The 13,230-nt window shown below is 34.3% G+C and overlaps 1 protein-coding gene across 5 annotated transcripts in view; it reads right to left on the bottom strand.

Moving 5' to 3' along the window:
• The window catches only part of LOC143063260 (uncharacterized), a 30,994-nt gene extending 20,972 nt beyond the window's left edge, over positions 1-10,022 (bottom strand). For all 5 annotated transcript variants that reach the window (XM_076235295.1, XM_076235297.1, XM_076235296.1 and 2 more), the window contains exons 1-2: positions 9,894-10,022; positions 6,388-8,007 (exon numbers count right to left, since the gene is read on the bottom strand). In XM_076235295.1, the coding sequence (XP_076091410.1) occupies positions 6,388-8,007; positions 9,894-10,007 (1,734 nt within the window). In that variant the 5' untranslated portion in view covers positions 10,008-10,022. The remainder of the gene's footprint in view (positions 1-6,387; positions 8,008-9,893) is intronic.
• Positions 10,023-13,230: the final 3,208 nt, after the last annotated feature.

Below are 13,230 nucleotides of genomic sequence, written 5' to 3'. Positions count from 1 at the left end.
TAAATTGGGATTACAACGTTAACTAACAGTGTTAACACTAATTTGATTGTAAATCATTAAAATGTATGTATTCAGCAACATTTTGCCCCCCAAAAGAAATTTCCAACCAAAAAGAATCTCTTATAAAATTTAGGCAACTGTGTATTAAGGAAATATCTATATGTTCAAATACTTACGGACAAATTAAGACTCAACTAACAAATAAAATATCTTAAAACACAAAGACTGTCTTACAGTCTGTATCATGTGGTAAACTAAAAAGAAGAGAATACTGAAAAATTCAAAATTAGACCAAACAAACCCATACAAAAACCAGGATTAATGAAGGGTGAACATACTTCAATAGATAAAAAAATATATAATTTAACGTGATCTTGAAGCAAATGAACCATGATTGACTGGGAAGAACCATATTATTATCTACATGGACATGATGTGCTTCATAATGCTATTACAACTGCATACCAAATTCCATTGACTAACCATAAATAGTTCATCTTAAACTGATATAATAATAAATATTAACATATAAACAATGCAAAAATTAAAATGCTAATAGACCATGTGTCAAAGCAAAAACAACTGGGCCAATATCCCTAATACCCCTCCAATTGAGGAACACAAAAGTTTTGTGTAAACAAAATTCAAAGTGCTTGTAACTCTGAAGGGATTGCATTAATCTATCAGTGGGAAGTAAAATTAAATATTGTATTTTCAATAAAGCATTGGTTGTAGTTGATTCAACTACAATTCTGGGCAATGGAAGATAACTCCAATTTTAAAGATGTGACTGCAACAATGACATTATTTATATTTTGTAACCAGAGAGCATGTATCTACTCTACAAATTTATATCATCACCACCGGGATTCAAACCCCGGTTGCCTGCCTGACAGTCAGTGCCTTAACCCACTGAGCCAAATAATCGATTCCCTAACTCAGTTGATTAAGACCAGGTTTATATTTTCTACCTGTACTAAGGAGGGGGAGGCAATCCCCCTACATTATTCCCCCACCAAAAGAGTCATATCTTTATATATGAACCTAAACAACACTAACCCTGGCTATACTCCAGATAACAATTGTGGATTTTTTAGTCGGGCGCCAAATGTAACTGGAGAGCATGTATCTACTCTACAAATTTATATTGTCACCACTGGGATTCGTACCCTGGTCGCCTACGTGACAGTCAGTGCGTTAACCCACTGAGCCAAAGAATTGATTCCATAGCTCAGTTGATTAAGACTGGCTTTATATGTTCTACCTGTAATAAGGAGGGGAGTCAATCCCACTACAATTTTAAGAACAGATATTAGATTACTGCACCTTGCAAAAGTTATGTTATTTTCTTGACAAGTGTAACCTCATTTTGTGACTTAAATATCTGAGCATATATTACATTGATAAATTTCTGGAAATTTTCATGGATAGGATGTATAGATCGTTATGATCAATGCACTATATATAGTGTATCAAAAAGGTAGTGATAAGCCTTGGAAGATTTAGATATCAAGTCGGTATATAGGGTTTTGATTGCATATGATGCAATCTTTACCCCCAAAATCTCTGTGTTATGATATTGGACATGTTTTCATTTTTAGAAAGTGACTGAGCTGATATTAAACCATTTGTGTTGATTGGGAAAGTAGAGGACTATAGAATAAATGTGTAAAAGCTATTGAGCTCACGGGGGGTCAACTTCCTATTATTGGGTATACGGGGATGTGCCAAAAATATGGGTCATAATTTTGGGAGATTTTATATAAAAATGACCCTCCTTTTTAATGACATCCTATATTAAAATGCATTTACGTTTGATAACTATATATTGATTTGGGGTATGATCTACATATCATATGTAAATATGCTATTGAGAATCATACATTATTAATGGTCAATTATTATATTAAATTAAATAAATTCATTTGAAAGTTCACCTTTCAAACAAAGTGCTTTCAAATAAGTTTCCAAATGAACCCCGGTGTGTTAGTGCTTATATAAGCATGGGTCAAGTTAAATATTGTATATAAGTATAAGTCATTCTTTCTTAAATATTTATATAACTATAGGTACTGAATTTCAGTGAATGTTATATTAAAATGGGTACGTTTTTTGAGGCAAAAATGGCACACCCCTACCAAGAAAATATCGAAGTTACCCCCCCGTGATTGAGCTATTAATAAATGTATTCAAAGTATTGAATTTTCAAAGCAATTATTGTGTGAAAAAAGGGATTTTTTACCAATAAGAGTTGCATCACCAAAGGATTTTCGGGGTACAAGTATGTTAGTTATAGAAAAATGAATCACACCTTGTACCCCAAAATTTTAACCACATATGTGAAAATGTCTCACCTTCAAAACACAAGCCATCATTCATATATCCAAGTTTACAATATGGACTGAGATACAGAAGACAATGTTACCATTACCACCTATGGAGAATCAATTGTGCAGACCTAAAACCATTGGCTAACTATTAGTTTCCATTCACTTAACATTGAAACTAGAACTCTCAGTCAATAGACCATGAATAATGGGATAGGGCAAAAATATCTCTGTCGTAATTAAATGTGCCAATTCAATGCTAATACAACTGAATACCAAAGAACATGTCATGCATGTATTCTAGATGGGGAATTTCGAAGCACATATATATATATATATATATGTTCAGTAGCCCTGAAAAATCAAATACAGGTTTGTTACAATTTCTATAGTTTACTGTAGACATCTAATAATAATGTGTACTCTATATATAGCTACATGTCTCTGGCAGTGTGCAATGACAAAATGAGCAAGATGTACCAAATCAATAGTGAATTATAATTAAGATGGTTTTTGGTTTCACTGATTAAATACATTTTCTCAAATCACATCTATCAAGGGAAAACATTGTTCTAAACTACACACTCCCTTCTGATGTTTTTCGTGCCTGTATCTTTGCAACTAATTAAGTTTCAAGTATCTTTAGAATCGTCATTCTGTAGGACAGTCTAGACATACTTTATGTTTTGTAGGTTCATAATCTCAATGTCCCATATGACTCAACATTGCTGAAAGGAGGGTTACCAACTAATATTTTTTTATTTACCGGTACAGGATATTCCATGTAGTATAGAAAATTGTTCACTTATTCGCTCAACATGAGTTGGAAGTGAAGATGCCTAGCTACATTTTGGTCATTTGGTGATGATAGTGACCTCCCAGATATAACTAGCTACCCTCATGACCCTATATAGGAACTGGCATATTATAAACAATTGTTTCAACTTATGTATGTGTTTCAGCTTTATGAAGACTTAAGTTTGCCCATTGCAAAAAAAGTGTGCTCACTACCTGTAGCATAAATTGCTATAAAGACAAAGAAATTAGAATTGAAACGATACTGATGGATCGATACTCCCATAAACTTAAAAGTTAAAAGTTCAATTAAATTTAAAGTTCAGTCCGAAGTGAAAACAGATATCTTTTTTCATCATGCAATTTAATCAAAAACTGTAGATCATTTGTAGATAGCTGACATGTGCAGGTTTCCACTCCATTTCTTGAGTATGACAATTACTGTACAATACTACAAACCTGACCTGATTACTTACAGAAGGTCTGCTGACTTGTAGGAAAAAGGCCTAGTGTTTATTAGTATGAAGTTAGAATTTTGAAAGACTAAGTCAATCATTTTCCTTTAGTAATTAATGCACCAATAGAGTGACACAGAACTCAACCATAAACTCAATACCCACATTTATTCTTCCACTTTTGATAATGTCATCAAAATCTATATGATTTAAACTAGATATCATTGAGATGGGAGCCATCTCTGTGGGCCCCGCTGTCAATAACGTGGGGTAAATAAGTTGTATGGATAATCTGATATGAAGCATTATTTGAAGTTATTACATAGTCTCATGTGTGATTTTGATCTAAGATTTTAAGTTAAAACTGATAAATATTCTCATCTTACTTTCATAGTATAATAGTGATATGACTGCATGATGTGAACTCATTGTTTACTACTCTAAGGTGACTTCTGGATATATGGATTGATGTTTGAACAATATGTTTAAAGGTGCTGCCCAATTGATATTTGTCACATATTTTTAGAATTATGCCTTCAATATATTATGACCCACCAAGTATAAAGTATGAAATATAAATGGTTCTCGAGAGGTAGAGCGGACACAATTTGTTAAGAACAACGAACGGATGGACAGACCGACAGACTGATCTTAGACCTAGGATGCATACATTATGACACATTCTCTTGTGTTGGTTAATATATATGTTAAGTTGAAAATGTTTGTCAGGTATAAAGTATGAAATAATAACAGCTGTCCTCTCAAAATATAATGTGGATCAAATTTGTTAGCGATGGACAGACCAACAGACAGACAGACCTTTGACCTAGGAAGTGGTACATACATCATGACACACCCTCTGGTGTTGGTTAAAATGGATGTCAAGTATAATATTTGAAATCATAACGGTTCTCAAGATATAGAGCGGACACAATCTTCACCACAGGACACAGGGTTGTCTACTGAAACCAAAGTTTTTTTGACGTTGACCTTTGACCTAGGAAGTTGTACATACATCATGACACGCCCTCTGGTGGTGGTTAAAATGTATGACAAGTATATACTTTGAAATCATAACGATTATCTAGATATGGAGCGGACACGATCTTCACCACAGGACACAGGATTGTCAACTCGAAACCAAAGTTTTTGACCTTGACCTTTGACCTAGGAAGTTGTACATACATCATGACACACCCTCTGGTGGTTGTTAAAATGGATGTCAAGTATAAACTTTGAAATCATAATGGTTATCTAGATATGGAGCGGACACGATCTTCACCACAGGACACGGGGTTGTCAACTGAAACCAAAGTTTTTGACCTTGACCTTTGACCTAGGAAGTTGTACATACAACATGACACACCCTCTGGTGTTGGTTAATAATCATGTTAAGTATTAAGTATGAAATCATAACGGTTCTCTAGATATGGAGCGGACACGAAAGTGTTACGGACGGACGGACGGACGGACAGACGGACGGACAGACGGACGGACAGACGGACGAACAGACTGATCACTATAGGGCGACCCGCCGTCGGCGGGGCCCTAACAAACAGTTTAGAACATGTGTGTACATATATAAACACGAAGAACTTCCTAGATTCTGATCAATTTAATTGTGAGCTATATATATTTAAATGTGTAAGATAGGTTAAAAAAGTTTTCTCAATCCTAGAATCTTATCTATTCTAGATCTCCTGTCCATGACAAGAAGTACAAACCATTCCTTTACATAAATAGGAACATCTCTTTCTCTCTTTACTGTCAGAATGACTGTGAGTTAGAATACACTTTTCAAACCAATTACACAAATTTGCATGGCTCCCATATATATATTCATGATCTTCTCAGACTAATCATAACACTTCTGGTATTGAAGGATGGTGTATGTGACTGTCAAGCTATCAACAATAGTTGCCTGGGCAGAAATATTTCATTGTTCTAACAATGGAAACAAACAGCAATAGTTTTGTTGTTGTTACATATTGCAAAAACAAAATATAATATAAAAGTAATGTTTAAGCTACAGACAGTTAAAAATACAAAAATAATTATACTATATATGGTTCTTATAAAAAACATGCATGTACATTTATAAGGTGCAATGCATTTATTTATCTGTCTATACTTCAACAAATCAGGTAAAAAATGAAATGGGCATTAAGGTAGTCTTCTCCTTCTTTAGGTATCCATGTCCCAGTTATAAATCAGATGTGGATGATTACACTCACTGCTTCATACCCTAAAGTTTATCCAAGTCTCAGTCTAAATGTACTTCCTATAAATCAGGGATTACTAAATGTATGACCCTTGAGATGAAATATATATAATACAGGAAATCTTATTCATAGCAAGCCTAATTTCAGGCAACTGGTTGCACAAAGGAAATGCACCTTTTATTCACAGATTGACTCACCTAAAAGTCAAGTAATATAAAAAAAGAAAATGTGGTATGATTGCCAATGAGACAACTATCCACAAAAGACCAAAATGACACAGAAATTAACAACTATAGATCACCGTACGGCCTTCAACAATGAGCAAAGCCCATACCACATAGTCAGCTATAAAAGGCCCCGATAAGACAATGTAAAAGAATTCAAACATGTATAATACAGTATTATGTATATATAGCCTTTGCCTTTTTAAATGTCATAGATTTTATTTAGAGCTTGTCTATTACCATGATTACCCTTCTTTTACTATCTTTTGCATATGAATCTTAAATGAACTTAATTTCTACTTTACTATAAGTTATTAAGAGTCTAATCCTCTACGACTTTGATTTAACAAAAATGTCAACTTACCCCACTGTTCCTCCTGAATTTTTTGGGTCCACCTTGATCCCCTCTACCACCACGTCCTCCACCTTGATCCCTTCCGCCACGTCCTGCCCTTTTACCCAGAAGACCTTGTCTATTTGTCCTGACATCAAAGAGAGAAGGAATGTTTGACTTGCCACCAGCAGGTGGTCCTTGTCCTAGTAGACCTTGCATATTACCAACATCTGCTCCTATCATACCCTGATTCTGACTTTGTCGTCCCTGACCTGTCATATTCTGTAAACGGCCTCCCTGAGACCCTCTCATGTTGCCACCTGCCTGACCCATCATATTTTGCATATTTCCTCCTTGCTGTCCCATCATGCCTTGTAAGTTACCACCTTGCTGACCCATCATGCCTGACATATTGCCTCCTTGTTGTCCCATCAGACTTTGCATACTTCTTTCTTGCTGTCCCATCATTCCTTGTGCATTACCTCCCTGCTGTCCCATCATGCCTTGCACATTTCCTCCTTGTCCCATCATGCTTTGCATATTTCCACCTTGCTGTCCCATCATGCTTTGCATATTTCCTCCTTGCTGTCCCATAATGCTTTGCACATTTCCAGCTTGCTGTCCCATTATTCCCCTCATGCTACCACCTTGTTGACTCATCAAACTTTGAACATTTCCTCCTTGTTGTCCCATAATGCTTTGCATATTTCCTTGTCCAATAATGCTCTGTACATTCCCTCCTTGTGTTTCAACTCTCTGACCTTCTTGTCCAAATACAGCTTGCTGCATGTTACTAAGCAGACTACTTCCAGCATCCAAGAGGTTTCCGCTGGAGACACTAACAGATGATCTAGTCATATCATCCCCAAAAAGAGAACTTCTTCCCATATCTTGTCTAAGGTTAGATTTTCCTCTGCTGTCACTCATCATTGAACTTTGACTGTCACTAAGATGAGAGCTCCTGCCACCAAGATTGGAACCCCTGCCACCAAAGTCTTGATCATCAAACATTCTCCTATTATTTCTCCTGTCATTTTGACTAAAATTATCATCCATCAAGCTACGACTTACTTTTTGAGCCATATAACCACTCCCACTTGCTGATGTAACATCACTGGGCATGCTCCTTCTGTTTTCATTATAACTGCGATCCTGCATAAGATCTCCAGGTAAACTATTTCTCCTACCATCATCTATGTCATTCCTATCCAAACCACCACCAAGTATATTTGATCTGTTACCCATTAGACTGGAACTTTCCAGATTGTTAAGGAGGCTTGCTCTACTAGAATTAATTTGTTGTTGCTGCTGCTGTTGTTTCATTAATAAGCTGTTCATCAGCTGTAACTGTGATTCCCTAACTTGATTATTTTGGTTATCTCCCTTCATCTGATTCTGATTAGGCCTCATCGATCCCTGCATCCCTGGTGACACATTACGCATTCTCCCTGCTGGAGGGGACATAGGCTGTTTAAATTGACCACCATTTCCTCCCATTGCCATCATAGGTCCAGTTCCTAGAATACCAGGCCCGGCATTTAGTTGCTGTTGTCTTTGTCGCCCTAAGTTACCACCTCCCATACCACCTTGTCTCCCTTGAGAGCCACCTCTACCTCTGCCTCGATTTCTGTTCATAACTGAATTTAAAGCCTACAATGAAATTAAAATTCTTTTTATCTATCATAGTATCAAAGTAACTAAATCCTACCCAATCTTGAATATTAATACATTTGTACATTAATTTTGTCTGTTGGTACACAGGTTTCTGCACCCACTCTAGCTATATTCTCTTTTTTGTTTGAAAGAGTATTGATTACAAATGCTTATCTGTTTTTTTGCAATTAATTGTGCTTGAAAGTCTTTAGATAAAACAAAAGAAATTGTAGGCCCTTCCCTTATGGTATAGAACCACTAATTCAGGCACGGTCAGAAAGAACATACAAGAAAGTACAGTATTATAGTACATATTTTCAACAAAATAGTTCCTATGCATATCTGAATCTTTGTCAATAGCTAGTATATTTGGGTAGTTTTTGTATCAAATGAAAGCTTGAGGACTTGGGATCTCTGTAGAACCCTTGATTAAAGATGTATTTGAATGATAAAGATGTATATGAAATTTTGATAGGAGGGCACATTTGGCCTGTTGTTCAGATCAGAAGTTCCTATTTTTGTACTATCAACATGTATCAAACTTCCAGGAATCAGTATGCTCTAATATGCAATTAAATGTATGTTGATTATTTTCAGCACAAGTCAGGATAAGGTACAGTTTTGACGTGAAATAACTGCCACTTTATTTGAACTTAAGATAAAGTAGCCATATGCATTAATGCTTGATATTGCAGAATTTAACATAGAAAGCAATGAGGCTATGCATTAGTGGTTTTATACCTTATGGTGCACAGAGTGGACAAGCTAGAAATTTTGCCCACCCAGTGCTACACTCCTGAACAGACTATTGATTGAAAGGATGATTTCATAATATTGAAAGTTGAAATATACTGACTTTCAGGCAAAGGAACACTTTCACAAAATAATCTATTGACAGTCTATGCCAAAAAGGATTTTTTTTTATTACAATTCAACATCCTTACAGAAAATATAAAAATCCTTGATAGCAAATTTAAAATTTAGCCTAAGTAACATAATATCCCGTTGACTTAGTCTAAGAAGTAGGCATGATATGTGGTTGACTCTAGAAACATTTGAAGACAGTACACAGTGTTTTTTTTTTAATACATGTACATATATAATATGTATACTTTTAGTTGTGATTATGCATACAGTAAAATATGTTTTAAAAAAACATTATAATTTGTACCTATACCTACCTGTGCACTGTCCATGATAATTAAACTGAGGAATGTCATGAATATATTACATGTATTACTGAAACTAAAATGTGCTGTACATGATAAGTCTCATAAATATGGTGTTGCAAGAAATGTATCTATAATAAAAAGTTAGCTGTTTGGTACAGCTGTACTCAATCGACTGAAACAATGTGATTTGAAAAGACATTACCGCTATTTGGGAATCTGTGCCAAATGACCCAAGAATCTGCACCCCTTGAACAGTTTACTTCATACAGTTATCACTTTTCCTATGTATATATATGGGGACAAATAACAATAACATGAATAAAGTGGATTATTTTAAGGGAGCAAACAAGTCTTTGGTTTAAGATGTTATTTTGTTGCTGTCTCTTCCACGTATCATCTACATCTCTTTTACAAATACATGTATTCAAAGTTTATAATTCATAAATTATATTTTGTGAAATAAAAAGATAAAAATTAAGCAAACAGGATTATAAAAAATATCCTCAAATTTAAAAACTAGCTCTGTTGTAAAATTTATATGAAATATAAGATACATAGTTACCTATTTGGTCTTGAACACAAAAATGTTCATGATAGTACACAATGTATATATCCTCTGTAAAGATTTTTAAAAGTACTAGATTTACAAATGTAGTACAAAAGAACTTAAAAATAAATTCTATATTTAATTGTAGCTGCATTTGTACTTACCAAAAGATGATTAATATTAAATAAGTAGACTGGCGGTGTGGCACCGACTGGCATCGGTGCCACAATAGGAGCCACTTTTGGTCCAGATGCAACAGTTACAGTACTAGTCTGCATGGCAGAGGAGGTTGAATCCAAATGTTAACTTTTAGATGGGATTCCTTTTAATTAGTATGCTTTTCTTTACTTACATTGTGTATGAGTGAGGCACTGATTGGGTACAATGTATTTTAATGGAAGTACGTTTCATTTTTTTAACTAATTTAAACATACATAAAATCTATTAATTAGCCCTTATTGTAATTATATATATTTATCCTTGAGCTTCAAAAAAGTTTAAGTACATGTAGATGTAAAATATAAAAAGTAAAATATTTTAATTTTATTTCTGACCCCCAAAATTCATACTGTCTTGCTTACCATCTCATAATAAACAATAAACAAGTTTAATTAAAACACATAATGATCCTGCCATGAATAATAAATATTAATTAGAAAAGTTACAAATGAACAATTTGTTGGAACGCCCTTTAGGCTTGACTTGTAAAGTGTTGATATTTACACTTTTTCATTAAATCTGTTAAAAATTACATGTAGATAACTAACATCATGCAATGTCATTAATTATTTCAATCCTTTATTTTTCACCTAATTAGACCATGCTGAATTTACTGTAATTGATCATTGCAATTATCTACAATCCAAAGGTATTTGCACATATTGTATTAAATGATGACATTCCAATTATGCTAGGAATCCAGACAGAATATGGTTATAGAATGTGGTTTATGAAATAAATATAATTGTAAAATGCTAATTCAAAAATCAATGTAGAAAATTATGGACTGACATGACAATGTTTCATTTTAAATGGTTAAAAATGGAATATCTAGAAATGTATAGATTAGGGTTCCTAATGACTGATGGCAGGGGTTCATCTGTAATACATGTACATGTATATATCAGATTAAGATTATTCAAGCAGCAAATATACAACCCTTTTGACTTGCTAGTCACAAATGAAATAATACACATACATGTAAATGTAAAATGTGTACCAGAATAGCTGTCTATATTTTAATCTCTTGAAATCAAACCTAGAGAAGGAATGAGTCTGCACACAGTATGAATATTTCTCTTACATATATATATATATATTATCAATTATCCACAGTCATGTATAAACAATTGACTGGAATATAATATTTTACCCCATAATGAACTGCTAATTCCCAGGATATTTTTAGAACTGATTTTGCAATGGATATTTATTAAAACTCATTTAGTGGTTTTGTTTATTTTCAGTTTTTATCAGATACACAAATATTTTTATTAGTCAATCAGTAAGTTGTGGGGGAAGCAATGCAAAGATAAATTAAACGTTATAAGGGCAGATCAATAAAAATTGTTTTTTAGATGGTCATTTGTATATGATCATCAACATTATTCTTTTCAAACACACAGCACACACACTGAAATGTCTCGCCTTCTTTACTAATCATTGATATTATGTTGATAGTCCTAAATATAAAACTTTATTACACATTGTAACACTTGTCAAATAAATTTAACATTAATAAAGAAAACTAAACATTGACCAATGAACCATGAAAATGAGGGGAGATAATAACAAACGTAAATGTCGTCTATTGTTTCCCGTCTTGACAAACTTAAAGTTCGGATCTATCGATGTCAGTCAATATTGATTCACATTTGAAAGGCGAAATGATAAACATCGCAAATCCTGTTTCATGTCATCCATTTTGAACAAGGTCTGGGAATCCCTGTGGTTCTCGCTTTTAAAGTCTTCTGTTCACAGTTTTGATAGAATGTTTCTATTTCCATCTATAATATCTTCTGTTCTCATCCAAATCCTTTTAATCGGCTGCCGCTGTTAAATCGTTATCATTGAAATACTTCTGGACGTGTTGGCCATTTCTCCAAATAATATCCGCCATTTTGTCACTTTTTTCATAAAAAATTTTCACTTTCGGTTTTATCGCTTACACCTGATTTAAAGTCAAGAGACACTCGAAAGAACGCAGATTTTTAACCAATCAGAATCCATTCAAGTAGAAACTGCTGCAATCTCATGAATATTGACTCCACCTATTCCATGGTAACTGTGTAAATAAACGAGTTACAGAAAACGACTACAGTCGCGTGTAGCAGTAGCGGACTGCTTTATCGGAACGACAATAGTCGCGCATAGCAGTCTAAGGGTTAATACACCCCCACCTCTTAAATTTTTTGAAACCCCAAAAATCCATCCCAGCCTTTCCTTTGTAGTATGGAACCTTGTAGTACAATTTTAAAGAGATCCATACACTTACACACAAGTAAAGTTATTGTCTGGAAACAAGAAAAATGGTTGTTTTTGGCCCCTTGTTAGAACTTTATTCCTAAACTGTTGGTCCCATAACCCCTAAAATGAATCTGAACCTTAAAATTGTGGTATTAAACATTGCGGTACAATTTCAGAGCAATCCAAATACTTCTACACAAGTTGTCCTGAAATTAGAAAAATGCATATTTTGGGACCCTAATTCCAAAACAGTTGGGACCATCATCCCCAAAATCAGTCCCAACCTTCCTTTGGAGGTACTGAACCTTCTTAAAACATTTCATTAAAGTAATTGTCCGGAAACCAATGTGTTTCAGACGTCAACGCAGATGAAGTCATCATACATGTACCATTACGAACCAAATTTTTTTTGTGGTTGTATAAAAACTTAACACTGAGCAATAAACCTTGAAGATAAGGTCACAGTCAAATAAAACCTGTGCGACTGACATGATCATAAAATATTTCCATACACCAAATATAGTTAAGGTTCATGTGGACCCTTTGGCTAAAATGGCCGTATTTTCACCTCAAAATTTACTCTGAGTACAGACAAACCTGCGCATCTGTAAAATATTTCAGGCATAGCATGCCCTAGATAATTAAATTTCAAAAGTGTTTAATGTTTAAGAAAAATAAAAACTTACCAGGATTTTGCAGTGCACTTTTTTCATTCCTCCAGAAGGTGCCAAAATAAACTAAGTTGGGAAACAGGTTTGAGAACTTCCCCACAGGTAATAATTGAAGTGAGCGTTTTTAATTGACATGGACATTAGATGGACAATAGATACCTGACAATAATTGGTGATTTAAACTGTGTACCTGAGTTGACCGTATCAAGAGAAACTCAACTGTTTGTTAATTTTATCATCTTCTGCAGGGACGAAAAAAAGTGCACGGAAAAATTCAGTTAAGTAATGAATTTTCTGAATCATACAATGCAGGGCCGTAACTACACTGAGGCAAATGAGGCAAATGCCTCATGTAAAAAATTTC

This window comes from Mytilus galloprovincialis, chromosome 2, assembly GCF_965363235.1.
Source record: "Mytilus galloprovincialis chromosome 2, xbMytGall1.hap1.1, whole genome shotgun sequence".
In the NCBI taxonomy this organism is placed as follows: Eukaryota; Metazoa; Mollusca; class Bivalvia; order Mytilida; family Mytilidae; genus Mytilus; species Mytilus galloprovincialis.
This window is presented reverse-complemented; position numbering and strand designations above follow the sequence as displayed.